Raw genomic sequence first — 14384 nt, 5'->3', positions numbered from 1 at the left:
TAGTTACAAACCTTCCCAGGATTTATGAGAAGCTTTTGTGTAAAGAAGTACAATATCGGTTTAGCGGTTAGCAAGATTATTTGGTAAAAACAGACAAACTAATAGACATCCTGTTACTTTTACATAAGGATGGATGTTGTCATCCTTAATTTTATCCCAAATCACCGAGTTCAATAAATTCCTGTGCGGATCTGGTTTATCTATGACACCGTGCTTAATATTTGGATTAATTTTGCCGCCGGCTGCGGCGATTGCCTCTGGCTCGGGCGGCGGCGGTAGAACAATTTCCTCAGCCGCCTTTTGAACTTGTTTGCGCATATCATCCACTATTTTTACCTTACCGCCTGGGATTTAAGACAAGTTTTGGTTTATACCTACCTAATGAATAATCAAAATTTAACATGTTGACATTTAACAAAAAGGTCATTGCATTATAAAATCTAATTCCACAATATCAGCTTAACAAAACCTTAAATATTTTATCTTCAAAACATCAAATACTTTTCCTTCAACTCTCCGCTAGGTACTAAAAAAGTTCTTATGGAGAAAAATGCATGATTGAGTTTGGGATCAAACTAAGCAGAGTGTTCCATTAGCATTACCCATGTTTTGGCATACTCTGCTTTACTTGGAGGAATATTGGCATACACTGGTTAACTTGGAAGAATATTAACACACTTTACATTCTTTGATAAAATATTGGAATGGTTTTTTCAAAGCTTTGTTAGATAAAATATTGGCATACGATGAAAAATTTTCTATACTCTGCTTTACTTGGTAAAAAATTTGCATACTCTGCTTTACTTGACAAAATGTTGGCATGCTTTGCTTTACTTGTTGTGCTTGGCACTCTCTGATTGGTTTGATCCAAAGTTTGTCTTTCCTGAATGCGATTTTTCTGGAAGAAACCAAACAGCGCCGAACCACACAAAACTGAGACATCCCAATATCAAAAGGATCATCTGCTTTTCACGGGATCTGTAAAAGAAATAAAAAAACATAAAAAATCTATTTATATATAGATAGATATGTCTTTTATGGAATGACCGTCAGACAAAGTAAGTTTAACAATGGATGCTTTTTGAAAGAGGTATTTTTATACATTAAAATAAGCAGTCTTTTAATAGCAGCAAATAAATCGCTTTCACCCATAGCGTTGTACACTGACAGATATACTGACTTATAGAGTAGTATGTACTGAAAGGCTGAATAACAAAACTTATCATGAATTTGTTAGGCAGGTTATCGACTGAACTCACTTGTGTTTAAAGTCAAACATGTTTAGCTTTCATAAGAAAATAGGAATCCGATGAAAAATTACGCAAAATTTTATACGACAGACGCACATACAAATGACGATTTAGTGATAAGAAAATTAGGGTAACCAACTAAGTATAAAACTCTTTATAAAGTCTAACGTAGGTAATGAAAAAGATTGGAAATTCTAAACTAATTCTCTTTACAACCCAAAAGGTGTCAGGTATTCCTTGACATCTTGCCACTACAAATATGCCTGCCCTGTTAGTGCTTACCGTATACTGCCCCTGTTTGGGGTGAGGAAGGTTAATAAATGGCCCAACGGGCCCTTTTGTCCTTTTCCGGCCATTTGTCATTACACGTTACTCATATCTGAAATATAATTTTATCATATGAAAGAAATTTGAAAATAATAAACATTTAAAACACCTTACACCACACCGTTTTTGACTAGGTAAGTTGTAAAACTGGATGCACTTTGGAAAAAAATCATAGGTCTAGCACTTATATAGCAGCCGATTTAATACAACATTACAGATTTACGTACACATACGGACATCAACATGAATTAAAGATGTGCTTCGATACTTAATTATAACTTTTCAATCTAATCAATTATTCTGAATAGTTTTATTCCCCCGCTTTAAATATTAAGAAGAAAGAGCAAATATCTATAAAAAAAACATTGAAATTTATGAAATATGTACGTAGATATAAAAAGATATATTTAATATATACATCAAAATAAAATTTACATAATGCATTTAATAAATGAAACATGTGCTAATCTGAACCTATATAAATTCATATTATCTACAATATTAATGAAATGCATGGAAATAATAACAAATCTTTTTATGAATAATTCATGAAGAATTAATAAAAACAACCGGTATTTTTCCATGTGCATATTTAATATATATGATGAGAACTTTTTAGTATTGCGTTTGATAAGTAAACCTAGCTCGCGGTTTCCATCAAATTGACCAGTCGAACACAGAACCTAAACTGTCCCCTTAATTTAAAATAAAAAATAAAGGTTAGAGGGCCGGGTATAGTCTTTGGTATTGTGTTGGAATTGATTTTTACCGAACTTAGGTTACTAAATTCGGATTGTTATGCATATTGGGTACAGGGTAGCCCCTCACAGAGCACAACGATAAAAATTCCCAGCCCACTGCGCGGCACAAAATCTTTAAATTTAATGCAAAAATAAGTGAGGTTTGGAAGACTCAGTGCTCGCTAGGCACTTTAAGGAAAATCCCCGTCGTAAATGAAAACCTTTCACTTTTTTTGGGACACGGTGCCTTTTTTTCAATCACAAATTGTTTGTTTATCACGGAGGACGTTTAATCCTCCCTTTTTCACACTGAAGCAGACATAATTTTTACTTTACTGTCAATTTTATATAAATATACATATATGTGGAAGAGTGTACATATTTTACTTACACGTAAACCTTATTCGCCGGCCAAAACAAACAAAGCTCGTATTTTTTTTACAATGAACAAAATAAACTTTTATTAATCATTTTTTTTTGGCAAGTTCCCAGTTGAGGAGTGAGATTCTACCCCATCTGAAAAAATAACCCCCCCCCCCCCCCCCGCCATCTATCAAATTAAACCCCCCCCCCCCCGGCATCATGAAATTTTTACCCCATCTTATAATTTTGTCCCCATCATGTTAATTTATCCCCATCTTCATATTTTGTACCTCTCCAAGAGAAACAAAATAATGTCAGAGAAGGGATAAATTATTGAACAGGGGACAAAAATGAAGGATGGGGTCTAAATAGGAACATGGGGCCAGGATTGTAAGGTGGGGTCTGATTTGACAGATGGGGGAATGATTGGCAGAAGGGGAAATAAAATCTGGGTAGGGGGGAGGGGAGAGTCTGGAGGGGTTTGCGAGGTGAGCCTCGCGCGAAAGAATTTATATTAGGGTAGCATAAGCTACCATACTCCACTGTAGTGAAGCTATGCCTTTCACTCTTCTATATTTTCCTATATTTTGAATAAAATTTGAAAATGCCTCTATTTATTTTTTTTATTTCTCTTTTAAGACTTTTTTTATACTAAATCACCAACATATTCTAATACTTTACTTTACCTAATATTTTAAGATAAAAATTTGGCTCCATTGAAGAAAAAAAACAATAGCTTGTTTGAAATAGGAACATCTAGTGGCAGATTATTGAACTACATAATATACATTTTTCTGGATGTCAACAAACATGATGATTGGTTGAAAAATACAGATGGGGTAGCAACCAATGCTATGATATTAAAATTGAAGCAAGGGGTTAAAACTCACACATGGTGATCAAAAAATTAATATGGGGTCATTTTTTCATGATGGGGGTAGTTTCAAGTGCTTATATCTGGAGAACCGTAAGAGATAGAGGCCTAGTTGCTTGACTGTGGTAACTCAGATTTACATAAGGAAGCCATTTATGCACATGGGGGACCAAAACATGATATGGGGTATTTTTTTCATGATGGGGGTAGTTTCAAGTGCTTATATCTGGAGAACCGTAAGAGATAGAGGCCTAGTTGCTTGACTGTGGTAACTCAGATTTACATAAGGAAGCCATTTATGCACATGGGGGACCAAAATATGATATGGGGTATTTTTTTCATGATGGGGGTAGTTTCAAGTGCTTATATCTGGAGAACCGTAAGAGATAGAGGCCTAGTTGCTTGACTGTGGTAACTCAGATTTACATAAGGAAACCATTTGTGCACATGGGGGACCAAAATATGATATGGGGTATTTTTTTCATGATGGGGGTAGTTTCAAGTGCTTATATCTTGAGAACCGTAAGAGATAGAGGCCTAGTTGCTTGACTGTGGTAACTCAGATTTACATAAGGAAGCCATTTATGAACATGGGGGACCAAAATATCATATGGGGTATTTTTTTCATGATGGGGGTAATTTCAAGTGCTTATATCTGGAGAACCGTAAGAGATAGAGGCCTAGTTGCTTGACTGTGGTAACTCAGATTTACATAAGGAAGCCATTTATGTACATGGGGGACCAAAATTTGATATGGGGTATTTTTTCATGATGGGTGTAGTTTCAAGTGCTTATATCTGGAGAACGGTAAGAGATAGAGGCCTAGTTGCTTGACTGTGGTAACTCAGATTTACATAAGGAAGCCATTAATGAACATAGGGTACTAAAATTTGTTGGGGGTTTCTTTTTTCATGATGGTGGGTAAAAATTGAAAATAGGGGCCATTTGTTATGGTGGAGAGGGAATTAGGTTAAGTTAGGTTAGGTAATATTGAGGAGCCCTGCAAGGTTAGGGCCCCCCGGGGGCCCTAACCTTGCAGGGCTCCTCAATATTACCTAACCTGTGCAGGAGACCCTAACTCTGCAAGGCTACTCAATATTTCCTAATCCCTTCATGAACATAGGGTACCAAAATTTGATAGGGTTGTTTTTTTTCATGATGGTGGGTAAAAATTGAATATAGGGGCCATTTGTTATGGTGGAGAGGGAATTAGGTTAAGTTAGGTTAGGTAATATTGAGGAGCCCTGCAAGGTTAGGCCCCCCCGGGGGCCCTAACCTTGCAGGGCTCCTCAATATTACCTAACCTGTGCAGGAGACCCTAACTCTGCAGGGCTACTCAATCTTAAACTAACCTAACTTAACCAATTTTAAACTAACATGAACCAACTAAACCTAATCTAACCCATTTTAATCTAACCTAACCCATCTTAACCTAACCTAACAAACTTAACCTAACCTAACCCATTTTAACCTAACCTAACCCATCTTAACCTAACCTAACCCATATTAACCTAACCTAACCCATTTTAACCTAACCTAACCTAACCTACCCTAACTTCACCTAACCTAACCTAATTTCAACCCCCAACCCCATCATAAAAAATTGGCCCCTATATTCAATTTTTACCCACCATCATAGAAAAATGACCCCCATATTAATTTATGTACCCCCATGTGCATAAATGGCTTCCTTACTTTAATCTGAGTTACCACAGTCAAGCAACTAGGCCTCTATCTCTTACGGTTCTCAAGATATAAGCACTTGAAGCTACCCCATCATGAAAAAATGCCCCATATCAAATTTTGGTCCCCCATGTACATAAATGGCTTCCTTATGTAAATCTGAGTTACCACAGTCAAGCAACTAGGCCTCTATCTCTTACGGTTCACCAGATATAAGCACATATTAATTTTTGGACCTCCATGTGTGATTTTTGTTCCCCATATTTTATATACTTACCCCATATGTAATATTTTACCCCTATAACTCATAGTTTATTACCACCAAGCTTTGTTTTAAACATTGAAAATTACAGGGACCAAAATTTCTCCAGATATAAGCACTTGTAAGTACCCCCATCATGAAAAAAATACCCCATATCAAATTTTGGTCACCCATGTGCATAAATGGCTTCCTTATGTAAATCTGAGTTACCACAGTCAAGCAACTAGGCCTCTATCTCTTACGGTTCTCAAGATATAAGCACTTGAAACTACCCCCATCATGAAAAAAATACCCCATATCATATTTTGGTCCCCCATGTGAATAAATGGCTTCCTTATGTAAATCTGAGTTACCACAGTCAAGCAACTAGGCCTCTATCTCTTACAGTTCTCCAGATATAAGCACTTGAAACTACCCCCATCATGAAAAAAATACCCCATATTATGGTCCCCCATGTGCATAAATGGCTTTTTTATGTAAATCTGAGTTACCACAGTCAAGCAACTAGGCCTCTATCTCTTACGGTTCTCCAGATATAAGCACTTGAAACTACCCCCATCATGAAAAAAATACCCCATATCATGTTTTGGTCCCCCATGTGCACAAATGGCTTCCTTATGTAAATCTGAGTTACCACAGTCAAGCAACTAGGCCTCTATCTCTTACGGTTCTCAAGATATAAGCACTTGAAACTACCCCCATCATGAAAAAAATACCCCATATCATGTTTTGGTCCCCCATGTGCATAAATGGCTTCCTTGTGTAAATCTGAGTTACCACAGTCAAGCAACTAGGCCTCTATCTCTTACCGTTCTCAAGATATGGGCACTTGAAACTACCCCCATCATGAAAAAAATACCCCATATCATATTTTGGTCCCCCATGTGCATAAATGGCTTCCTTATTTAAATATGAGTTACCACAGTCAAGCAACTAGGCCTCTATCTCTTACGGTTCACCAGATATAAGCACTCAAACCTACCCCATCATGAAAAAAATACCCCATATCAAATTTTGACACCCCATCATGAAAAAAATACCCCATCTCAAATTTTGACACCCCATGTGCATAAATGGCTTTCTTATGTAAATCTGAGTTACCACAGTCAAGCAACTAGGCCTCTATCTCTTACGGTTCTCAAGATATAAGCACTTGAAGCTACCCCATCATGAAAAAATGACCCCATATTAATTTTTGGACCTCCATGTGTGATTTTTGTTCCCCATATTTTATATACTTACCCCATATGTAATATTTTACCCCTATAACTCATAGTTTATTACCACCAAGCTTTGTTTTAAACATTGAAAATTACAGGGACCAAAATTTAAGATGGGGTACAAAATCAAATGATGCCGGGGGGGGGGGGTTTATTTTGACAGATGGCGGGGGGGGGGGGGTTTATTTTTTCGTATGGGGTAGAATCTCACTCCTCAACTGGGATGGTGCCTTTTTTTTTAAATTTTTGAAGCTTTAGTAATAAAAATGTCTACAGTAAAATTGAAATGGTAATAAAAATTTTAAAAAAATATGTTTACGGAAACTGGCGAACTTCAGCACAATTTCTTTTGGATAGCGCAACTTTTAGTAATTTTAGAACATAAATTTCTTGAATTTTTTATGATATAAAATGTGTTAGTATGATATTTTTTATAATTTCAAAGTTAAGAAGTTGAATAACCTTATGAGACTACCTTGCAGTGATACTTATTAATATTTCAATTATTTAGCATTTTGAAAGTGGGAAAAAATATAAAGATAGTTTTTGTCCAATTAAGAATTATCGCGAACAAATGCCGCGTCAACTTTTTACAGCATCAAACGACGACATTAAGATTTGTTTATTTTTAGAACCTAAAAAAGGATTTTTAAGCAGCTTGTAGTCATAATTTTATTTTAGTGATCATAAACTATCAATATGATTAAATTTTATTACAAAAATTATTAAAAAGTAGCCTAAAACCTTTTTTACCTAATGGATACTTATTTAACAAGTCGCGGCATTTTCGTCATTTTTGCGCGTTAGTAAACAGAAGTGCCGTAACTTTTATTCTTACTTTTGATGATAATTTTAAATTATATTTTTTGTTATGTTTTATGTGATGAAAACGCCAAAACATTAATTTGGAATATAATACGATTACAATTATTTTTTTATTTGTGCTAGTATGGTAACTCTGTTTTAAAAAAATTTATAAGTATTTTCGTTCTGCAAATGGAATGTTGTATTTTTATTTCTTGTGCAATGCAGCAATAGTTAGGTTACATTACATTCTATTAAAGCAATTCAGGTCTATATGGTACACGTACTGGTATCCATAGTTATCTTATTCGTTGGCTTATAAACTAATGGTATTTGTAATGAATTCTAATTAATTGTTTAATGCCCAAAATTAATCTGTAGTGCCCACATTTTTCAACCAATAATTTTAATCTACCGAAGAGTTTAGTTTTGTTATATAAATATATCGTCTTATTTTATGAAACCTTAATATTATCTGAAATTTTACTTTTCGCATAAGAAGTTTGTAATCTTTTAGTTAAGGTCTATAGATATATATTGGTATTTGTAGTCATAATGTAATTCACATACATTTTCAGATATAAAATGTCCAGCAATTACCAGCCAGCAAAGCTGGACGTTGATTCCAGTTTACTTGATTCACAGCTGTCATTTGTTCAAAGCACGACTGAAGATGAGATTGACAAATTATTCTTTAATCAAGTGAAACAGGTCTTGTCTTACTTAATTATCATATATATTTTAATAGAATTATTTCCCCATTTTTAAGCTATCCGTAAACAATTTTGTTTGCCTATAATCTACAATGGAAGAGGGGGGAGACTATTAGTTTAGCCGTTGTCTAGTGGGAAATATTTAACTGGAATTGTCAATACCTTCTAAACAAAATATTTTTAAGAATGTCCTTATATCTTTTCACTCATTTATCTCTAATTCTCACCCCCCTGGGATCCATGTTATTGTTAACTACCTGTGCCGAATAATAAAAAAAATATTAGTATTCTTTCTCTCGATCGCTACAGTATTATTCTACCAGGGTTGGCAGACAAAAAACCCACCCCGAAACCCACCCGGTTTTTTTGCCCTTTAACCCACATAAAAAAACCCAAGGGGTTTTGGGTGTTTGGGTTTTTTATATAAAAAAGCAAAAATTGGTTAAAAAATAAGTTTATTTTTCAGTATTTATAGAAAAAAAATATGTTTTCATTGACCCCTTGCATGAATTTGACAAAGGAATAGACTCATTACTTACACTGACATTACATCAAGAAAGCACGTACAGTTTTAGGTTAGGTTAGTTAAGTGGTAATGATTGCTCCGCCGGGGTAGAAATAAGAGAAAAGCTACTGTGAAAATACTATGAAACTCGCTGCGCCATAGAAAGAATCGTCTATTATATTACTAGCGGCTTCACCCCTAGCCTTTAGGTGCTCCAATAGGTAATTAAAAAAAAAAAATTTGTACACCTACAAACAAAAAAAATTGAGGGATTTTTTTTTGGGGGGGGGGGGTGAGGGGGGAGGTTGGGGGTGTCCCACCCATCAAATAAATAGCATAAAACCACCACAGGACCAATATATATATTCCCTGAAAAGTAGAATTGAATCGGTTCAGTGGTTACCAAGATCTTAAGGGACAGACATTAAGCTACTTTGTATTATAGACATAATTACATATCATAATTTTATTCAAGCTTTTACAGTAAAAATCTATAAAAACCCACGAAAACCCCGAAACCCCTAAAACCGTTATTTTCCACGACCCCGGGGCTTTTTTTAAAAAAACCGGGTTTTGCACAGCCCTGTAATTCTACTAGCGACTATGTTATTAGCATCTGGCATAACCATCACAAGACCCATGTAAAGATTACCTACTATAGAAAACCCAATCAGTTCAGTAGTAATTGAGAATTTTAACCCTCAGACAAAAATATCTCACTGTTATATAAAGATGGGGGGGGGGGGGGGGGGTGTTCTAATGCAACCATCTCGTAATCAATGATAAAATGGCACTTAGAATCCGAATTTTGTTACGAAACTTGGCATTAGTAATCCTTGGTATGTCTATTTTCCCTAAATTGAACAAGAAGTTGAAAAAGTAACGGCAAACAGCTTAGCCCTTTATCCGTTTTTTGGCTATTTTTAGGGCAAATCTGTCATAAATTACGTAGGAATCAGCTTTTTGAAACATATTTTTGCTTTAAATCATGTGAAATGATACCAAAAACTATTTTTTAAAAGCTACCGGCTAGAACCGTTTGAAAACGTTTTAGAACGTAAAAGAATATTATGTGGAGATAGGTGTCGGGACATATTTGCCCTGAAAAATACTTTCAAATTTATTATTTAGGATAATAAAATAGAGACATTGCTACCTGAAGAAGAATACTCAAGTGTAACAGTTTACCCAAAACCTGGTCTGTGTGTCAAAACTAAAAATGATAAAGGAAAGAACAAGTAAACCTGTTTTTTTTCATTTTCTTACTAGACTGAAATGTATAAAACTTTAAATGTTCAAATAAGCCTCTTATTTATTTAGAGTAGCTATGCTACATGAATTGCCGGAAATGTATTAGATCTTCTATACCTAGGGTAAAGCGGGGCGATCTCGGTTTTGAGGTGAAGTCGGTATTTTTTGACCACCTTCATTAAATGACATTTTTCTCCATGTTCTAATCGACTGACAGAACAAAACATAAAATCAAATTTGTTCCTTATTAAATTGCCTACAAAAAAGTATAATATAAAATTTTTGTGAGATGAATTTTTAGGGTACTTATTGGGTCTTAAAGTCGGACGACAAAAAAAATTTTTTTCGATTTTTTTGCTTCGGTCGGAAAAACGGTAAGTTGGACAAAAACTGGTAAGAGCTAGAGCTTAGACGTCTTCAGGGGACTTATTAAGAATCTAATAGGCTATCCATTTCCGTTTAAAACTTTAAAAAAGCTTGTATAGCTTTTTCTTAAATCGACTAAAAGTGAATCGGGGCGAATTCGGTTTTTTCACTTTTTATACTAACTTTTTCAATTTTATATAAAAAAGTGAAATTTTCGAGAAAAAAAGTCAAATTTCTCGTACTTAGAAAAAATTTATTTTTTTTTGTTGAAAAAATTGTCCGATCTTCATAATTTTTTTTGTGAATGCTCTTTATTACATTTAACAACTTTAACCTTTAGGGCATGCTGTAATTAAATCAATATGTCATAGGTTTTTTGAAGCTGGAAAATCGACCACAGATTTTGCCAAACTTTTCTCTTTTTTTCAACTTTATTTTTTTAGGAAATTTTGCTAATAGAACTAATTTATTTTTGGCCAAATCTATTCAAAATTGCCTGAATTTTAAGGATCAGGCCTTTAAAGTCATAAAAAGTTATTTTTTCTAGTAGTATTTTTATGTTTTTTATCAAAAAAATTTTCGAAAAAAAAAGTCAAATTTCGCGTACTTCGGAAAAATTATTTTTTTGGTAGAAAAAATTGACCTAACTTAATAAAAATTTTTGTGCATACTCTTTATTACATTTAGCAACTTTTACCTGTTGGGCATGCTGTAATAAAATCAATACGTAATCGATTTTTCGAAGCTTGAAAATGCCCTACCGACTTCGCCTCAAGGCGGGGCGAAGTCGGTGCCGTTTTAGAGATCAATTTTGACAAACTTCCCAATGTCCTAGGTTTACGTCCTTTTAGGACCTGATCGACTTTTTCGAGATCTTTCTACTGGTCTTGTCCCATTTAAAAAAAATAATTTTTACGATTTGCAGGTTCAAAAAACCGGAAAAAAGACCGAGTTCGCCCCGCTTTACCCTACCATTTAGACTAATTACCTTCAAAAAACTTAACTTATGATAAACTTAAAAAATTTGCTTACGTAGTTCTTGATGTTAGGTGTCAAATTTTTCCTTAATCTTTGTCGTGTTGATGAAATTCCAGCTCCCACTCCAATGAAAGGTAAAGTTTTACCCAATAGATACGTAAATTTTTAATTTGTCTTGTGTTAAAAAAATGATGAGTGAAATTTAGAGCTCAAAGCGTGGAAATCTAAGAACTGGAAAAATAAAATTTTCTTTTCTATGATCAGAGTGTATTCTTGCTATTTATTAGCAATAGTTAAATGTTCTTAAATAAAATATTGTTAGTTAATACGCAACCTATGGATATTGGATTTTCATATTTTTTTCCTCTCACATGTGATAAAAGAACTGTTTCCTTAGGCTAATTCTTTATTGATTGACGTGATATACTATTTTAGAGGAAGAATTGGAAAGAATGATAGCCGAAGAGGATTATGAAAATCTTTGGAGGGTTCCTATGTCTATTGGCGCACCAAGGAATCATTTTTACAATATGTACTGTTGATTGCGTCAAAAAGTTTGAACTATTTCTTAGGTTTTCGAGCTCAGAACGTTCTTTGGTAAAGGGAGTGAGGGTATTTTTCTATAGCTTTTTTTCCCTAGGAGTATTAAACCTTCCCAGAACCTATGAGAGGCTATACTGCAAAAGGAGAACTATATAGGTCCAGTGGTTAGCAAGATCTTTTCGTACAGTCGGACAGATACACACAGATATCTTGTTAATTTAATAAAAGGATTTTTTTATCTCTTAAAAAAATAATCTTAAAGGAAAAATAATGTTTTTATAAAAATGATGATGTCAGAAAAGAGAAAGACAAATCGGGTGCCGAATGTTTCGCGGCTGACGTGGCCGTCAACTCCGACTGGTTCTCATCCACAATGGAGCCTAGTGAAGTTTTTACAGCATTTGTCATAACTGTTGCTATGGAAGGAAAGATTGGATTAAAATATGATAAATATCATTAACAAATAATTTCGGGTTCTTTACAGATAAAGATATTTCTTATTATAGTAAGCTGCAATTGAATTGTCGGCTATCAATGACGTTTCTAAGTGTCCTGTAGTATACCTACCATTATTAAAAGATATCTATATAAATAAACCATACCTAGTTGCCTCAAATTAAGACACCATCTAGAGATGAAATGATGAAAATAATTTTAAAATAATACATTTTTATTTCAGATTTACATAAAGATATATTTATGATTTTATTTTCAAGTAATTGTCCCTTTGAATTACTAAGTGAAATATTTTTCCTCTTACTGCTTACAATTAGAACGAATTTATTAAATAATCAATCTCAACCTAAGGACTTGGAGATAAACATAGTACAGAAGCCCGCCTTGATAGAGATTCCTGGACTGTCTTAAAGAACAAGAAATATTTAGGTACAATTTTTTTAGTATCGAAGCTACTCTATGATCGATCCTTCGGTTTTGATGTGAGTAATGCTTAACATTGGGTTTTGTAACACCGAGAAAAAATAAAAAGCCTCAATTTAAAATTTTATTAGATAAAAAGTCTGTACGATTACATTTATAAATAGTGAAAGGGAATATTTAAATTTATTTCCCCTATCATATTTGTTGGTTTGAACCAACTAATAACATTCCATAAAAGTTCCTAAAGTTTTTAAGCCAACTAATAAAGTGAGTTTGAAACTAGCACCATTCAAATACCCCCAGTTAAAATTTTAGTATACAATTATTTTTTTCTAGGCGACAAAGTGCCACCTCACAATATTCAGAAACGCGCAAGTCTTGGAATAAAACCAGTTCAACAAAACAATAACCAGAACAAAACAGAAAATCAGCAGCGAAGACAACCGTTGTTCAAATTGGAAAAGAATAGAAAAGTAAACCCCACAGAATTAAGTGCTCAAGTGTATTTACCTGGGGTTTTCAGTCTGAATCAAATTACGCTTAATGTAGGTAAGTGAAAAATTTTAATTTTGTGTCTTTTGTACCTACTTATATTAAATCTTGATTGGTTAGTTAAAACTAGCAGAGTCAAAAGTTTTCAACCAAATACGTGATAGTTTTGTTTATCATAATTGGAGACCTACCTATATTAATGCAATGTCCATTGGTCTATCCCTTAAGGACCCGGCTTACTATAAACAGACCCTATTAAAATTCCAGATATCTTAACTAACAAAATGATATTTTCAGGTGAGGACCGAATCCTGCTGGAAACCAAAACTGGCAACTTTTATCTGGACATCTTTCTACCAGTTAATTTAAACAATGACCACTGTGAGTCTTGGTTCAATAAAAACACAAATATTCTACATGTCAAATCTCCTATTGCTTGAATATTTGGAAATTTTGTGTGTAAGTGATTATGATTAAGACATAATGTAATGTTTTGTGCATTGGCTCAACAAAAATATGCTGTATGGCATTGCACTGGTTTTGTTAAAGTGGCTGTGATTTGAACTAAGTATTTAAGTTGGTGCTTTTCCTCAAAGTGCCAAATGAGCACTTAAAACCTCCATCCATCAATAATTTTGAATTAAGATGAAAGGGGAAGTTTTTTCATTTGCCTAACCCTGCGGGGCTTCCCAGTTCGCTGTATAATATAATCTAACCTGATTAAGTAATAAACAAACAAACATTGAAACCACCTCCCTTATTTTCTATTTTGTTTCAAAATATAGGGGGAGGTAAGGTGCCCTATAAGGCACTTTGAAGGAAAACGCCTATAAGTTTCCAATTTCCTAGAAACTAGGTAAGCCTTTGTTAAAAGTTTATTGACACGATCTCGCAGTTCAATTATCTTCTGCAATTACATTTAGAATTATGTAAGAATTCAAAAACGCCTAATGAAAATTAATATCAATAGGTATATAATTCTTATCTAAATTATGCCAGTTATCGTTTTTTTTCTCGTTTTATTACCTATAATGTAGTTGCGTGTCCAAAGAGCACAAGATTTATTTTTTTTTCCCTGCTACAATTTTTTTTTTTTTCCCTAACTAGTTTTTTCTCACAAAGTAGGGGGAAAAT

The 14384-nt window shown here is 34.0% G+C and overlaps 2 protein-coding genes and 1 long non-coding RNA gene across 5 annotated transcripts in view; 1 reads left to right on the top strand and 2 right to left on the bottom strand.

Moving 5' to 3' along the window:
- Positions 1-341, bottom strand: part of LOC145335025 (mannosyl-oligosaccharide 1,2-alpha-mannosidase IA-like) — a 33260-nt gene extending 32919 nt beyond the window's left edge. For both annotated transcript variants that reach the window (XM_080180700.1, XM_080180701.1), the window contains exon 1: positions 188-341. In XM_080180700.1, the coding sequence (XP_080036826.1) occupies positions 188-318 (131 nt within the window). In that variant the 5' untranslated portion in view covers positions 319-341. The remainder of the gene's footprint in view (positions 1-187) is intronic.
- Positions 342-893: 552 nt separating this feature from the next.
- Positions 894-1638, bottom strand: LOC145335117 (uncharacterized). The gene is made up of 2 exons (XR_013885157.1): positions 1533-1638; positions 894-978 (listed from the first exon to the last, which is right to left on the bottom strand). It is a non-coding gene; the product is annotated as an uncharacterized LOC145335117 (long non-coding RNA).
- Positions 1639-8097: 6459 nt separating this feature from the next.
- Positions 8098-14289, top strand: LOC145304243 (PIH1 domain-containing protein 1-like). Of its 2 annotated transcripts, XR_013874034.1 has the most exons (9): positions 8098-8234; positions 9873-9970; positions 11409-11470; positions 11772-11850; positions 12177-12306; positions 12689-12764; positions 13095-13307; positions 13548-13826; positions 14085-14285. XR_013874034.1 is itself a non-coding variant. In XM_080146092.1 (8 exons), the coding sequence occupies exons 1-8, from the start codon at positions 8109-8111 to the stop codon at positions 13688-13690; spliced, it is 927 nt and encodes a 308-aa protein (XP_080002218.1). In that variant the 5' UTR covers positions 8098-8108; the 3' UTR covers positions 13691-14289. The 2 variants fall into 2 exon arrangements, 1 of the variants encoding a protein (XP_080002218.1); XM_080146092.1 differs by having other exon boundaries at positions 13548-14289.
- Positions 14290-14384: the final 95 nt, after the last annotated feature.

Source organism: Acartia tonsa, chromosome 13 (assembly GCF_053477335.1).
Source record: "Acartia tonsa isolate MP-2025a chromosome 13, ASM5347733v1, whole genome shotgun sequence".
NCBI lineage: Eukaryota > Metazoa > Arthropoda > Copepoda > Calanoida > Acartiidae > Acartia > Acartia tonsa.
Note: the sequence above shows the minus strand (reverse complement) of the source record. Positions and strands in the feature narration are given on the sequence as shown.

Excerpts from the sequence above, each read along its gene's own strand:
- LOC145304243 (XM_080146092.1), top strand. The coding sequence starts at position 8,109 with ATGTCCAGCAATTACCAGCCAGCAAAGCTGGACGTTGATTCCAGTTTA. Across the intron at positions 11,471-11,771 it reads AGCTCCCACTCCAATGAAAG|AGGAAGAATTGGAAAGAATG; the intron begins GTAAAGTTTTAC and ends ATACTATTTTAG. Across the intron at positions 11,851-12,176 it reads ATGTCTATTGGCGCACCAAG|AAAAGAGAAAGACAAATCGG; the intron begins GAATCATTTTTA and ends TGATGATGTCAG.